This window comes from Macrobrachium rosenbergii, chromosome 55 (assembly GCF_040412425.1).
Source record: "Macrobrachium rosenbergii isolate ZJJX-2024 chromosome 55, ASM4041242v1, whole genome shotgun sequence".
Taxonomy (NCBI): Eukaryota; Metazoa; Arthropoda; class Malacostraca; order Decapoda; family Palaemonidae; genus Macrobrachium; species Macrobrachium rosenbergii.
The window spans coordinates 59,764,059-59,779,484 of record NC_089795.1 but is presented as its reverse complement, the minus strand read 5'-3'; the positions used below and the strand labels follow the sequence as shown (position 1 = coordinate 59,779,484).

The window sequence follows — 15,426 nt, the reverse complement described above, 5'->3', positions numbered from 1 at the left end:
TGAACAAACGGAATTTTCAACAGTTCCATGAGGGTAGCTTACATTAATTTGTTTACGTTTAAAATTTAATATAGGCCTTTCACATGTGTATTCACTCACACGTGAATGTTGTTAACACTAGAACGACCGAGCGGTCATTTTGACGGGAAATTTCACTTTCAAATGTATTTATTTTCCGTAATTATTTCCTAAGAATTATGATTCTCCATGGCTTTTTTTTTTTAATTCACCAGGATGTATACTGAACAAACTGAAATTAGCTTTTTGCTCTACGAGATCTGGCATTTTATACCCTCAACGACCGAACAACGATGATTCTAGCTGCTGGTTTATCTGGGGAATTTTGTTGGTTATTATGACGTGGCAATCTACAAATTTCGTGACTCATTATCAAGTATATCATAATTGGTCATTTAGTGGCTGCTGAGCTTTGGACAGATATATTGAAAACTATTGTTTGCTATAGACCACCCGAGAATATAATAGTATATGTGTATTTAAGCAGTTATACGAAATGCAGGTGGCCAGTCATACAGCAAGCCATACAAGTTTAGTGTTAAGTTTTGGTTAGCGGTTGATGTAAAATCAAAATACAAGCTCAATAGATTTCCATTTCTCGTAAAGACCACAGTCGTCTTGCACATCAACTTATCTCCGAATATGTTGATCTGAAGTTAATAAAACCATGAATAGGAAAATGAAGAAATGAGACAACGGACAATTTTTTCAGTTCAATAAAACTGGCGGCAAAATTACAAGCTACAAAAACGAGTCTTGAATCATATTCGAATGGAGATTCCTACATGAAAAAAAATTCCCATGACCTATACAGCAGACTAGTGCTGAAAAATAATCAATACACCTTGACAGTGTATCAATGTAAGCCAAACGAAAATGTACTCATACTTCGTAGCGTTAACACAACTGTAGACATTGAAACTGATGCAAAGAAAATTAATGGAACTGTAAATTATTATACTTCTTCGATCTACGATGTCAACGCCATTGGTACATAGCAGTGGAAGCGATATTGATGCAATATTGCAGCAGAACTTTCCATAATTACTAAGGAAATAAGTGCCAAATAGGATACTGCAATGGGAATAAGTCTTCAGACATTTGCCACCAATGTAAGAGACCTGTATGAGGTAAATGTACAAGCAAGGTGTTTAGGACACTTAGCAAAAAAGAATGTACTTTTTAAAAAATTGAGTTACTCCCTCGAGTAGAGTAAGAAAATTTAAACTGACAACGCATTATCGCACAGGTATATTTTACTTTTCAGTCAAATTATGTAAAAACTTTTTTTTAAAGTATGATAAATGTTTTACGCTATGGTACTCAAATACAGATTGTTGTACTGAATCTCATTTCAGACATTTCAGTAACCTAAAAGGTATAAATATATGTATACCGATAAACCTTCACTATATTGACAATAACGACTGTCAATAGAAAGTGGAACGAGGCGGTCTCACGACATAACCGTCATTCCAATGAAGAGGGCTATTACCTGCCGTTATGAAGCCCAGGTTAGAAAAAGACTGCTGTACTAATTCATCTTAATCTTTTAATTACTTTTAATGCATTTCAGTGAAGCAAATATTTCATCTTTCAGATTTGATAGTAATTATGTAATTGTTTTCCATGAGATAATTGAGGAATCATATTGCTGATGGTAACTTTACCCTCTTTCCTTACTATGAATAATTATACACCAGTGAATCAGGATTTTTTATTAAGCGAAAATGTAGACTTTACAACGCCAATACATGTGTGGTCATTTTGCCGGCTCGGTCGTTCTAGGTATGTACCATTGGTGGTAGTTCTAGTGTTAAAACAGTCTTGGTCTCGTATTTCTAAAAGTAGTTTTTACCTTCATCTGTAATTATATGGATGATACACCAGATTCTACATTCTTTGTTTTCCCCCCTATGAAAATACCGAGGAAGTAGTCAAGAACTAAAGCTAAAGACCCGTTATTTATTAATAAAAAAAAAATTACAATACAAAGGCAAATGGTAGATTTACGAATGCAGAATATCCAAGGAACCTAACTTACAAACCTATCAGGATTTTAATGAAAAGCGCAGCATGGAAAATTCAGAAATTAATGAATAGAAGCCTACAGCTATCTTGTCGACATCTTGGATCCCTAGAAATATCAGCATGACAGGTACGCAAATTCGCCCAGTGTCTGCCATTTCTTGAATTCTGGTTCTTCCATCAAGTAGTGAACCTGTAACAGAAAAACAACGGCAGCAGCAAATATTCTTACGGCAATTACTCGGCAACTCCGTAAAGAGAACGTTAACTCCTTAATATTTCTTGAAACAGGTATGATATCTTTTACTTTATGGATAATTAGTTTGTAAAAACCATGAGTTACGTTTCTCCAGTCAATTCCCAAAAAAAGGTTATTACCCACTGAAAACTTAACCATCTGGAATATGATTATTTCGCACGTTTTATACCAATATGCATTAAGGCTGTATAACAAACATTTATATAAACTATAATGCTAATCTGGTTCTGACGCCATTTAAAGTTTGCATTTTTCACTATACGTGGAACCACTCAAAATTTTTGTATTAATACTTAGAAAATGTACTATTCTGAAAATCGCCAAATTCAAAATTAAGATAGCCCACATATTAAGATCAAAGTCACATTCTTAAAAAAAAACCTACCTTTGATCTTTCAAGTATGATCACAGTCACATTCTTAAAAAGAACCTACCTTTGATCTCTCAAGAACTCAGGTAAAAGTTAAAGAAACCGCTGAACTTTAAAATAAAGCAACTCAGTTGTGTGATGTGAGCTCTTGTTGGGGAGGAAAGTATTACATCATAGATCAGTTTTGCCACTAATTATCAAAAAGACAACAGCTGCTACCTTAGTGTACTGTATTTAAAAATGTACATTGGTACATGCATTAACTGCCTGATGACTTCTTAAAACATCTATATATGGCAAATACGATCAAACACCTGATTCCCATGGATAGCTTGGCGAACACTGACGTTCATTACAGCTTCGCGTTCACAACAATTGCATCCAACTCATATCTTCACAAGTTCATTACAGCTTCGCGTTCACAACAATTGCATCCAACTCATATCTTAAGCTCATTAACTATGTTAATGAGTATGTGAAATACGCATTAACAGAGTTACGGATAGCATCCCAAACTCACTGCCTGTGTTCATGAACAGTTCCACAACGCACTGTTCAAGGAAGCATCACAGTTCCCAGTAATGTTATGGCACTTATTCAACGATAGGTGATCATGAACAGCATCATAAACATTGTGCCGATAGTACCATTCATTCCCTGTCGGTGTTCGTGGACAGTCTAACGCGCATTTGACAAGGTTCATAGAAAATTCATTGCCCACGTTCATGGATGGCGTCAGAAAACTATTGCCAGGATTCGTGGATAACATCACAAAACTTTTGCCAGTGTTCAACAGTAATATTACAAACTATGCCAGTACTCAAGAGGAACTTCCAAACTCTATTGTGTGAGCTTAAGTGTCAAACTTATTGCCTGTGTTTATGACTAACAAACTCATTGCTTGAGTACAGTGTGTTCATAAGAGCAAAACTCATTGCCTATGTTCATAGAGAAGAGCAAAACTCATTGCCTATGTTCACAGAGAAACTCATTGCCTGTGTTCGCAGAGTAACAATACTCATGGCCTGTGTTCGCAGAGTAACAGGCACTCATGGCCTGTGTTACCGCAGGTAACAGTACTCGTACTAATGATTTCGCAAGAATGCTGTAGTACTCATGGCCTGTGTTCGCGAGGTAAGCAGTACTCATGGCCTGTGTTCACAGAGTAACAGTACTCATGGCCTGTGTTAGCAGAGTAACAGTACTCAGAGTGTGCAACAGCAGTGCTCATGGCCTGTGTCATGCAGAGTAACAGTACTCATGGTCATGTTCACCCAGAGTAACAGTACTCATGGCCTGTGTTCGCAGAGTAACAGTACTCATGGCCTGTGTTCGCAGAGTAACAGTACTCATGGCCTGTGTTCGCAGAGAAACAATACTCATGGCCTGTGTTCGCAGAGAAACAATACTCATGGCCTGTGTTCGCAGAGAAACAATACTCATGGCCTGTGTTCGCAGAGTAACAATACTCATGGCCTGTGTTCGCAGAGTAACAATACTCATGGCCTGTGTTCGCAGAGTAACAATACTCATGGCCTGTGTTCGCAGAGTAACAATACTCATGGCCTGTGTTAGCAGAAGTAACAATACTCATGGCCTGTGTTACGGAGAGTAACAATACTCATGGCCTGTGTTCGCAGAGTAACAATACTCATGGCCTGTGTGTTCGCAGAAGTAACAATACTCATGGCCTGTGTCTGCAGAGTAACAATACTCATGGCCTGTGTTCGCAGAGTAACAATACTCATGGCCTGTGTTTGCAGAGTAACAATACTCATGGCCTGTGTTCGCAGAGTAACAATACTCAAGGCCTGTGTTCGCAGAGTAACAATACTCATGGCCTGTGTTCGCAGAGTAACAGTACTCATGGCCTGTGTTCGCAGAAGTAACAGTACTCATGGCCTGTGTTCACCATGATAACAATACTCATGGCCTGTGTTCGCAGAGTAACAATACTCATGGCCTGTGTTCGCAGAGTAACAATACTCATGGCCTGTGTTCGCAGAGTAACAATACTCATGGCCTGTGTTCGCAGAGTAACAATACTCATGGCCTGTGTTCGCAGAGTAACAATACCATGGCCTGTGTTCAAAGAGTAATACTCAAGGCCTGTACTGCAGAGTAACAATATAAGGCCTGTGTTCGCAGAGTAAACTCGTGGCTTGTATTCATAGAGTAACATACAAACTATGTTAGCGGATAGCATCTTAAACTGCTTAAGCTATGAGGAACCTATAGTATCAGAACTAATCAACATACCTGACAAACTTTACTTCACTACACCCGACTCAAATTAAACATTTCAATAATTCTAAGTAAAAAATATTTTAAAATTTTCCATACTTACAACTAAAAAAATATTGCTTTCTTGCTGTCTGTTAACAGGAGCTTTAAGTTCCTACCTATGAGTTACTGACAAACTAAGAACTAATTCCATCTGCTACCAACAGAAATCCAAACTTAACTCTCGACATGGTCTGTCCAGGGAAAATTTTGCATGGTTTTGATTTTCGAGAGATTAGCTGTTAGGTAAGCAAGCCCTATTATCGTAACTGGCCGTACATTGAGGGACCTTCCTATAATGCCTATAACCAGAAATTTTCCGTTGCGAGAAAGGAAAGGAAATACGAAGTTCGAATCCTCTGAAAATTCTATTAAGTCTGACGACAACTTACCCTTACAAATTTTAATTCGGGAAAACCTTTATGATTATTGGCAAAAAATTTCCATTCGGGAAAAACTTTTATGAATATTGGCCAAAAATTTAAACTCGGGAAAAACCTTTATGAATATTAACCAAAACTTACTGACTTACCCTACCCACAAACAATCCATTTTCAGGAAGCTAAAACTCTAAAGTAAAACATACCAAGACGCCAGACCAGTACATAAATTTGATTTGTTTTAATGCTGAACATTGCCGTTTGCTGGCAAACAATTTCCTCAAACCCCAGGGAGCTTCTGCAAGCTTAACCGAGTGAGCGGTAGTCAAGCACATTTAAACACCCAATACCTATTTGAACTTCCAAGACAACGAAGAAACTAAGCAATAAGCAACCAAGCAATAGATTATGTCTGTACTTGCCACCTGAAAGAAAGATTGATTAGTCGGCTTGTTAACCACCCAAGAACCTGCATAGTAGGTCTTACGACCTACTATGCAGAACATGGGGGCTCCTCCATCCCTCCAGGGGCGCCACCCCTAAAAGGGGTGGAGGATAAGCCGTTGTACAGGAACAGTATATGAAAAATACAGTCAAAAATAAATTTATGACAAAAATTTGACAAAAAAATTACAAAATAAACTCGGCGGGTAAAATGTACCTCCTACATACCTGTTGCTAAAGAGAGCAGCGTTATCATGGGTGAAGCTTAGCCGTTGGAACAGAAATTCATTCAAACTCGTATCAAATACATCCTGGAAAAGACAAAACTTCAGAGCTGTGCGTTAACTTACTTTAAATCTTGTAAATTTGGGGCGTTTACTCACGTCAGATTAAAGGTAAACGCCCACAGAAATAGTTATAACGACTGCCAAAGATTTGTACGAAATTAAACACGTACCAAGATTCGAAAATCCCCAGAACAAATATACAATATTAGCAATAATATAGTCAATTTCCAGTGTTACCTTGCAGAAGCCCGGGGTTTATTATAACTTGTTCAACGGAGTAACAACGATCGATGGAAATCTCAAGCGTCAACTGTAGTCTAGTAGCGTGATAAACGGTTTTTTCGTATAAACTTCACATGACCGATTACGCCACTCCTGAGGTAAAAACGATTAGGCTACTTAGTAAACTGTTAAACGCCTACCGCCCAAAACGACGTCACAGTCGAAGGTCCGAAGCTTGGTTCCAATGAAGTGTCCGCACTGGAACGTTGTCGTCGTTTGCCAAGGACTCTGGAGTCTTAGTAGTGTCTTGCTTCTTGGAACATGACTGAATGCGATCTATAGAGTCCTTGAAATCGATAATTTTTTAAGTATTATTTTCATTTCCGTCTCCATTCTTTTCCTTGTCTTTTATGGAAGTTTAAAATACAGCACATGATGAATAGACTTTTCTGAACGTAACTCATAACTTTTAGGGTTCGAGATAATTTGTAGCATAAGCCTATCGCATATTTCTTTTCGTCACTGATGAAATAACTTTTAATTCGCGTGGATATTTTTTCATAACGATATACAATTAAATATTCTATACACATATATATATATAATTTTATTATATATATATATATATATATATATATATATATATTGCTTGTATGCGTGTACCTTATAACTGGATACATTGCATAAAACTTGGTACGCTGGTATATGATTCGCGACCAATTACAAATGAATACTACTATAATTAAACGTACTTAACCCTTGCCTTACTGCTGTGAAACTGATACCCGAGTTTTTATGCAGGAAATTTCTATCAGCTGAGCCACTGTTATATTGGGATTTCATTAAAAACATGTTATGCAAAGGTGTGCAGTCTGCAAGGAAAATCCCTAGGCACTATCAAGCACTTGGATCCCAATTTCTTTTGTGACTCTTGTGCGAGTCAGTCTGTAGCGCCTTTGCCTTTCAATATGCGTACTCTAATGGCACTTGCTTACTGATTAAAAAAAAATACTTTTCGCTTTCTTCATAATTTACCAGGTTGCGGAGTAAAGCCCTACGCCCTACCCTTCCTTTGTATCCCGTGACCCCCACGTGTCTCGTATGGCTGGGCTTTACTAACCCCTCTGAGATTTGATCACGTTTTTTGTCCGCGATTCCAAGCACTGGGGCACTTTCTGCCACTCGGCGCTTGGGAGAGGGGAAAAAGGGGGAGTTGGAATGGCTGGACAGCAAGATGGACGAAATAAAGTTGGAATGGATGTAATGAAAAAGGCTAAATAGTGGGTGCAGCAGCTGCAGCCATGAGGAACGCTGGTAACAACCTTCAGTAATGCCTACAGACCACAGCGTGAGGTGCACTTCCTCTCAACGAGGGGATCCATGTGGTCATTTTATCCTTGTCACACCAGTGTTTAAACTTTAAACGAATGTGATTTACAGGCGGTACATTGCGTTTATTTTTAATGATTATAGAAATGCTAGGGCGAATATCACACGCATGCTTTATTCTTCAACTACCGTATAAGCGCTCTGTATTGCTTCTCAAGAGTATTATTAGAGATTATACTGCATAGTTTTATGACGCGAGTTCTTACTCTTTGAAGCACAATTACAGCTTACGGTAGACTACCGTTAAAGAAAAAGTCAAACTTCCTAGACTCTGGTCCATCTCAATCTAATCTATGAATTGATAACTCTGATTTATCGTTAAAAAATATGATTTTTCTCTATCAATAGTCCATCAGTACAAAAATAAATCACCCATAAAAGCAAAAAATATATATATACCATTTAACCTTTTCTTTGCTGATGACGCACTTGGACACTGCTTGATTGCATATGAATGTTAATTTACTATCTTAGCTGTGAAACCAAACGCTTTATAAAATAAAACCAACGTTATACCATTTCTTGTGTCTATTATTTATGATTATGTCAGTTCAGGAAGAGACACTCTAATAAATCAACACGCACAACTAAATTATTATACCTCCGTGCTAGAGGCGTTAACTTTATGACTGAAGTGCAACTAATACTTGATACCCTTTGGAGGCATTTTAGGTATGTAAGATCAAATATTATCGATTCATTTGTTGCATATAACTGAAAAAAAAAAACGAGTTTACAGTTTCCCTTACCTAAAATTTAAATCGATATGGCAGTCTTCAGTTTATTGTATTGTATTTGAATATATTTGATAAGAGATTTTTATTACTCTGATTACTGTGTTCACTGCTTTGATAACCGTTTTCTAAAAAAAATAATGTTACCGTAGGAGAATAATCATATTACCATATAGGGGAGACGAATATTACTGCCTGTCATCGTAGTCATAAAAGCATTTATATAAAATGCCATCTTCGGTTATCTTATATGGTTCGTTTGGCTTTTCTTACTTTTATTATTGCTGCAATGTATTTTAAATCTACTTGTAGGGTATTAGCTAAAATTTTTCTCACTTAAAACAGCAAAAGATTACCATAACATAACTCATTCAATATCCCATTTGAATTTAAATAGCTACGTAAATTAAAAGAAATTTTTTCTCTCAGAAGCAGCCAGCTAAAGAGAGAACGTATGAATTTTCTAATTAACATATTCGATAAAAATCAATCTCAGTTAAGGATAGGCCACGTCCAAAATTTACTGAATAATTCGCCATTTCCATAACTAATGATAAAGCGTCGTCTTCAAATCACAAACAGGGAATTCTACAATGTCTACCACAACTAACAAACTTAAATTGGTGAAATTCGGTCACAAGATCTCCCTAACCGCTTCTCATTAAATGCCTCACTGACCAATCTGACAAGCGATGGGAAGCACAAATTTCAAATGTTTAAAACCTGGTCTGTTTTCAGTTTGCCTTTTACCTTTATAAGAGGTGGAACGGTCCTTCCCTGTAATTTGGTTCAAGGCACAAGTTTCCTTTCCAAAGCAATCTGCTCAGTCAGAATGATAACCCCAAATTATGATACGAAACAAATGCCATGCAAGTGTTTAAAATTTATTAATTCACTAGGTATATCAACTATCTAGCTTATCTTTTACGTAAGCTGAAAATCTATCAAATAGAATAAAAACACATTTTCCTGTAACAGAATTACCACAGTTTCAGTGGTCGTCTACTTACAAATCAGCAATTCAATCTGACAGTTCACGTATTATTTTGTTACTGTTCTACATTATACTGTAGCTGCTTCACAACATAGGAGACATCTCAACTTACTTTACAAAGTAATTTTAATTATAATTAAAAGTTTACTTAAGTTTAGTTATGTCATTTTTTTTAATTACGCGTGTACCTGAAATGAGGTTACCTACCTTGAACTTTATTATTTAAGCTTTTAGATAGTTAAATTATAAAAGTTTGTCATTAATTATAACTAAGTCAAAAATCTACACAATCTTTGGTATGTCATAGCACAATCTTCTTTCTATTTAAAATTAGAGGAGGAAAAGTCCATCAGAAACCAGTGCTCCCTCGTTCACATTAAGAGTTTAGAATCTGATAACTACTTATTCTCATAAATGATTAAGAGGATTAAAACTTAATATATTCGAAACTACGATAATATCTTTGGATAAAATTCTTCAATCATGGGTAATCTCAAGTCCCAAGTCAGCTCAGGTGGTTCCGAAATCACAGACTCAGCAACGGCACAAGACAGAGTTTCTGTATTTCTAAATGGATTGTCAATTGCAGGCCTGGCTTGAGGCGCTGGATCAGCCGTAACCGATGTAAGAGTTTCAGCAGGGGAAGCATCTGGTACAGGGCTTGATCCGAGTGCCCTCCACCAAGCCTCTCGGGATGAATCGGCACCATGCCCACTCAAACCTTTGGGCGATACCCTGCGCCATGGATTCATCCCAAAGTTCCTTCCCCAGTCAGGTGCTGAGTTATGAAACAGTAGATATTCTGTATCTTCCTCAGCATTGTTACTCAAGTTAAATCTGAACCTTTCGGGTGAAGATTCAAGAGATTTGTTAAATTTGAAAGTGTCTTCACGAATGGAAGTTTGTGAGAAACCAGTTGCATATTTTGGAGATTCTGCAAGTGGGAGTGAAAACTTCTCTGGTGAACTGTTCAATATATCCATAGATGTTCGAGAGAAGAAATCCATACAAATATCCTGTTCAACTGACTGGGGCGATAACGAAATCTCCATGAACTTTTCTGACGTTTTGGCAGGCGGTGATGGTAAGAATAGTTCCATATAAGCTAGAGAACTTTTCAGAGCAGCATTGTCTACAGACTGTTTAGGTGAATGGATGAGGTCCTTGTACTGATCTGCAGTCTCTGAGGTGCCGGAGGTTTTCTCTTTCACACTTTCGTCAGAAGGAGATTTTAAATTCAGACCAATAGACTCTAGCAAATTATTCTTTGATGGGCCGAAGCATTCGTAAAGCCCCTGTGAACCCGGCTTGGCAAATGGGACAACAGTAGCAATGTCCTCCGAATCATGTATGAAGTGACAGCGCGTACCATACTGGCAATAACCAACCGAATGGTAACTCCGACATTGCTCAGTTTTGTATTTGTGGTGCCTAGCGATCGATCTAAGTTCCTCTTGTCCATGAGCAAACGTACAAGAAACACCAAATCTGCAATTTAAAGACTTAATTAATACTATATCATAATACACGCCATAAATTTGCTTATTATAATGCAATTAAAATTTCAAAAGCAGTAACACATTCCAAAGTTTGCAAAAATGAATTTGGACCCTAAGTCGGAAGTTTAATCAGTTCTTCATCCACGGAATAAGAAGAATGAAACCTTCCTTGGTACACTTTTACTAGTTTTTTTAATTAAAAAACAAGTAAAACTGACAAGATTACAATGCCTTTTCATACTGAATTGCAATTATAACTATCAGTATTTTATACACTGTATATACATTTGGACTGTAAAAACCATTCCTCCGTTTAAACCTGAATAAAGAAAAAATATGCATTAGCTAGGGACGGCTGACATTTGTTAGTTATTATGAGTTTCGAGTTAATCCAGCTGCTAACCTACCTGCAATGCCCACCCTCCTCGTGAGCCCTGCAAAGTTCAGTCTTAAATCTTAGAGGATTAGAGGGGCGCGCTGGAATTGGCTTGTCACCTCTACTAATAGCTCCCTTTGCCAATTGGTCATTTTCTTTGGATTCTGAAGCTTTCCGTTCATCCGTTGCTGCTCTAACCTCAACACACTGAGCTTTATCCTTTCTCGAGTGCCTAGAACAATTATCTGCGTTGAGAAGGGAATTCAAAACTTTAATCGTTTGTCTGTCACGTATACTGGAGAACCTCTCGTCTAAACACTTTGCAAATCTTGCAGAATTCTTGTCTAGTTTCAGAACGAAATTCTCGGCAGAACTGGCGTTTAGGGCAGCTTTGTGTGCCGTCTCTGTGTTCGAGGAACGGGACTTGTGCGAACGCCTTCTCCTTCCATATGGAGTTTGGCTCTTGCCGGCAAGACCATTTATTTTCTCGTTCCTGCAAGAAATGAAGACTAAATACTGGTCCTGTATTATCAGAGGACATTCTAATATCTAATGAAATTTTCAAAGAACATGCAGCCTGCGGTGACATTGAAACCATGGCTAAAACGAAACATTGCCTTTTGAATTGTTATCTAACCTCTTCAGACTTGAGAGAGAGAGAGAGAGAGAGAGAGAGAGAGAGAGAGAGAGAGAGAGAGAGAGAGAGAGAGAGAGAGAGAGAGAGAGAGTTTGCAGTCTTACTTCGCTACTTAAGAATAATTAGATAAAAAGATATGGAAAAATTTTAGGTTCTCTAAATTTTTCTGTATAAACCTTGAGTTAGAAATAAATCTCAAGGATTATATATTAGTTTTATGCGTACAAAGATTATACACATTTCGTACTTTCTAGAAGTACAGCAAAAATTCTGACTACCTTTTAAAAACATTTTTTTAAAGCAAACTGGGGCCGAATGATATCAAAATTGTATGGGGCGCAGAAAGGATAATGTTACAGTACGGTTGTCGATAATACTTTTTCCTTCCAGGAACAAAGTCAAATATTTAAGTGCTAATGCAAGTATATAGCAAGCACTGTCTCCTTGATAAGTGTTTATCAAAGGCTGTCAGTGAAACATGCGTAAGCACTTATGTAAACCTAACTAATTAAAAAAAAAATTCTAATGTCTGAAGGGCTGGTTCTAAAAACGAATCCAGGTAAAAAAAGTCACAGGAAAAAAAGTCACAATCTTTCCCAGGTAACGACCCCCACGGGTTTTAACCCGGTATGTATCCACCTTTGCGGTGTGTTTAGTACACGCCCGTTGGGGATTACCGAAAAAAAACTATCTTAAAAGATAATGATCCCCAAGAAATATAGTAAATTTTTCCTTATGACTTAATACCGGCCACCATAAATTAGTGTGATTTCTCTCCCTGCTTGAAGTTGACTGGAGAACTGATTTGCTATGATAACTGAGTCATTGGAAGTATAGATTGTGCAGATAAAAGGTTACATGACCTGGTAGAGGGCTTTACAACAAATTTCCAGGAACCAAAAATAAGGATCTTCAATCTTATAACTGCGAGGGAGGAGTGCGGTCAACTGATTAGTAAGCATATCTGCTAATAGTCCTTAACTCATGAAAGGATGAAAATATGCTTGTTATTCAAGAAACCTACTGCACGTAGGCATTCTTACCGTATTTAAAATATGAGACTGAAATTCAATATGTTATTCAGGAAACTGTCACGGTGGACATTTGTCCCAATTAGGCACCATGCAATGGCCCACTTTTACTGTTGAGACAAATAATTACTGAGGAGGAAGCAAGCTGATAAATGACAGGGTTCACGAAAATAGTACTGGTAATAACGAAACTAAAGCATTTCCTGCCTAATATGCCAGGCGTATCGACTGAGGGAAACAGGAAAATGATAGAATGTAGAGCGTGGCTTAATTCAGTTGCAAAGCTTTGGACGTGGACATTATGTGCCTCGAACAAATGCTGATTCAGTGTGTTTACCACAGAAACTTTAGAATGTCTAATGCAAGAATCCCTTGTATGTGGAATATTTCGATACTGAGGGTTAAACAAGAGAATATGTGGTTTGATACTTTCAACGTCGTTACAATTAGGTGTACCGCTCAAATAGGTGCACCGTACTTGGAAAGTAAGTGCAAGGGTCTTGCTGAACGCCTTTGCCGAAAAGAAAACAAAAGAAACCGACATTTACTATAGAAACAGAACCCAGATTTACAAATAAACCCAGTGTTCAGGTAATTTCAAATAACTGCTTTTTTAGACTAATGTCAAGTAAACCTTATGTCCGAGTCCACAGCGGGGGCAGTACTCTGGGTTCCGATGCCGTCAGTTCCCTAACCTTATATACCTAACATCAGACACTGGCTTTAAGTTAAGAAGTACGCCTTCACCATCGCTTATATTCACTAACTAGAAGACACCCTAGAGCGTTAAGGACAAGATGCCCCATTGTAAATGTGTACGATAGTGTCTTATTAAACATAGATCAACGATACAGTCTTATCAAAAGCCTTACTGCAACAGTAATCGAACTTCATTAAAGAGCATGTATGTTACAGTAAGTTTTTGGTTTTGACAGAATGAGAGACTGGACACCTTATTAACACTGTACACAAATCTGTGGCTTCCACACATGATATATGGACTGTGTGAAAAATTGGGTCTTTATTAGCCCAAAACATACCCTTGAAACACACTAAACAAAGTTGCAACATAACATCATACACTTAATACTTGGACGCCACGCGCAAATGCCCATTAGCACTAAAGAATACGAAAAACAAAACTCAAAAAGCTCGGAATGGGAAATCCATAATCATGAATATCAGGTTCAACAACTCGGAACCGTATGCCTGCCATCGAGTAACATTCCGAGGTGTCCCTGATACTAAGTGCAAAACTGCAGTGCAATAAACACCCTCTGGCAATAAACCTTGCTCACCTCATCTTTAGTGCTGCTTCCCCTGCTATAGTGTACCACCAACTACCGAACGTTCTTTACTGACTTTCGAGAAATAACAACCGAAATTCAAAGCTCGGTTTGAGCTCCTATTTCCGCCGCTCTTCAAACGGTCACGTGATCAAACCAGTCGTTTCAGTTTAGATAGTAAGGCAGTTTCGTTATTTTCAATAACTTTTCTTGGTAATCATATATTTTTACTCATACCGTTTCGACCGAAATACTTGAAATATCTCCTAGTATCTGAAATTAACTGTCATTGGCGAATGGATCTGACGGCTGCGATACTGAGTGAAAAAGGAAATATCACATATAATGTGAATGAAAGCCACATGTACACGTAAAAAGGGACCAGAGATTCAGAATGTTGAGATGACAGAAGGGCGTGATTAATGCTAACTTTTACTCTGATAATCTGCTACGCTGTAAAAAATGAACTTTGCCTCCCTCCCCTACCCTCTCTCTCTCTCTCTCTCTCTCTCTCTCTCTCTCCATATATACTGTATATATACTGTACATGTATATGTATATATATATAAATATATATATATATATATATATATATATATATATATATATATATGTATATATATATATATATATATACATGTATTATTTATGTGAGAGTGGGTCTATAAACTCTAACTCTATCTGTATGAATTAAACCTCACAATAAAAAATCCTCAGTGGTTATGTGAGATATGGGTATAATTCCATAAATCATTCTAACCGTTAGTTGGTTACTGGTCGGCTCTTTATGAAGGTTATAGTCTGTTCAGGTATCTTTTAGTAATCACTACTACATAAGAATTACAGTATATGATTATGTCTTTCTCTCTGTCATTTTTATGGCAAAAATATTCTGGGTCATAGATACTTACATTAAGATAAGTGACACTTCAAGAAGAATTTTGCCTCGCGTCTGTTGATTGTGCGGGCCCCTCTAAGCTAATGATATTCGCATGCATATGCAATGCAACGCTACTCATACGTCAGACTATGCAACCTGGGACTTCTCGACACTAATAAGGCGGAAAGCACATTTCCAGTGGTGCCAACAAACTAAGAAACCATTATGAGTATCCATGACTGATCTAACGCCAGTTCGTTGAAATGAATCAAGCAAGAAATTGATCAGGAACAGCCTGGTTCTGGAAAA

General features: G+C 37.5%; 2 protein-coding genes across 2 annotated transcripts; both read right to left on the bottom strand.

Moving 5' to 3' along the window:
- Positions 1 to 4,246: 4,246 nt before the first annotated feature.
- On the bottom strand, positions 4,247 to 4,725 carry LOC136835820 (uncharacterized). Its single transcript, XM_067099672.1, has 2 exons — positions 4,588 to 4,725; positions 4,247 to 4,546 (listed from the first exon to the last, which is right to left on the bottom strand). Exons 1-2 carry the CDS (start codon positions 4,723 to 4,725, stop codon positions 4,247 to 4,249), a joined length of 438 nt encoding a protein of 145 aa, XP_066955773.1.
- A 4,559-nt stretch (positions 4,726 to 9,284) lies between these two features.
- LOC136835305 (uncharacterized) lies at positions 9,285 to 14,382 on the bottom strand. The gene is made up of 3 exons (XM_067098622.1): positions 14,250 to 14,382; positions 11,315 to 11,776; positions 9,285 to 10,896 (listed from the first exon to the last, which is right to left on the bottom strand). The coding sequence occupies exons 1-3, from the start codon at positions 14,252 to 14,254 to the stop codon at positions 9,858 to 9,860; spliced, it is 1,506 nt and encodes a 501-aa protein (XP_066954723.1). The 5' UTR covers positions 14,255 to 14,382; the 3' UTR covers positions 9,285 to 9,857.
- Positions 14,383 to 15,426: the final 1,044 nt, after the last annotated feature.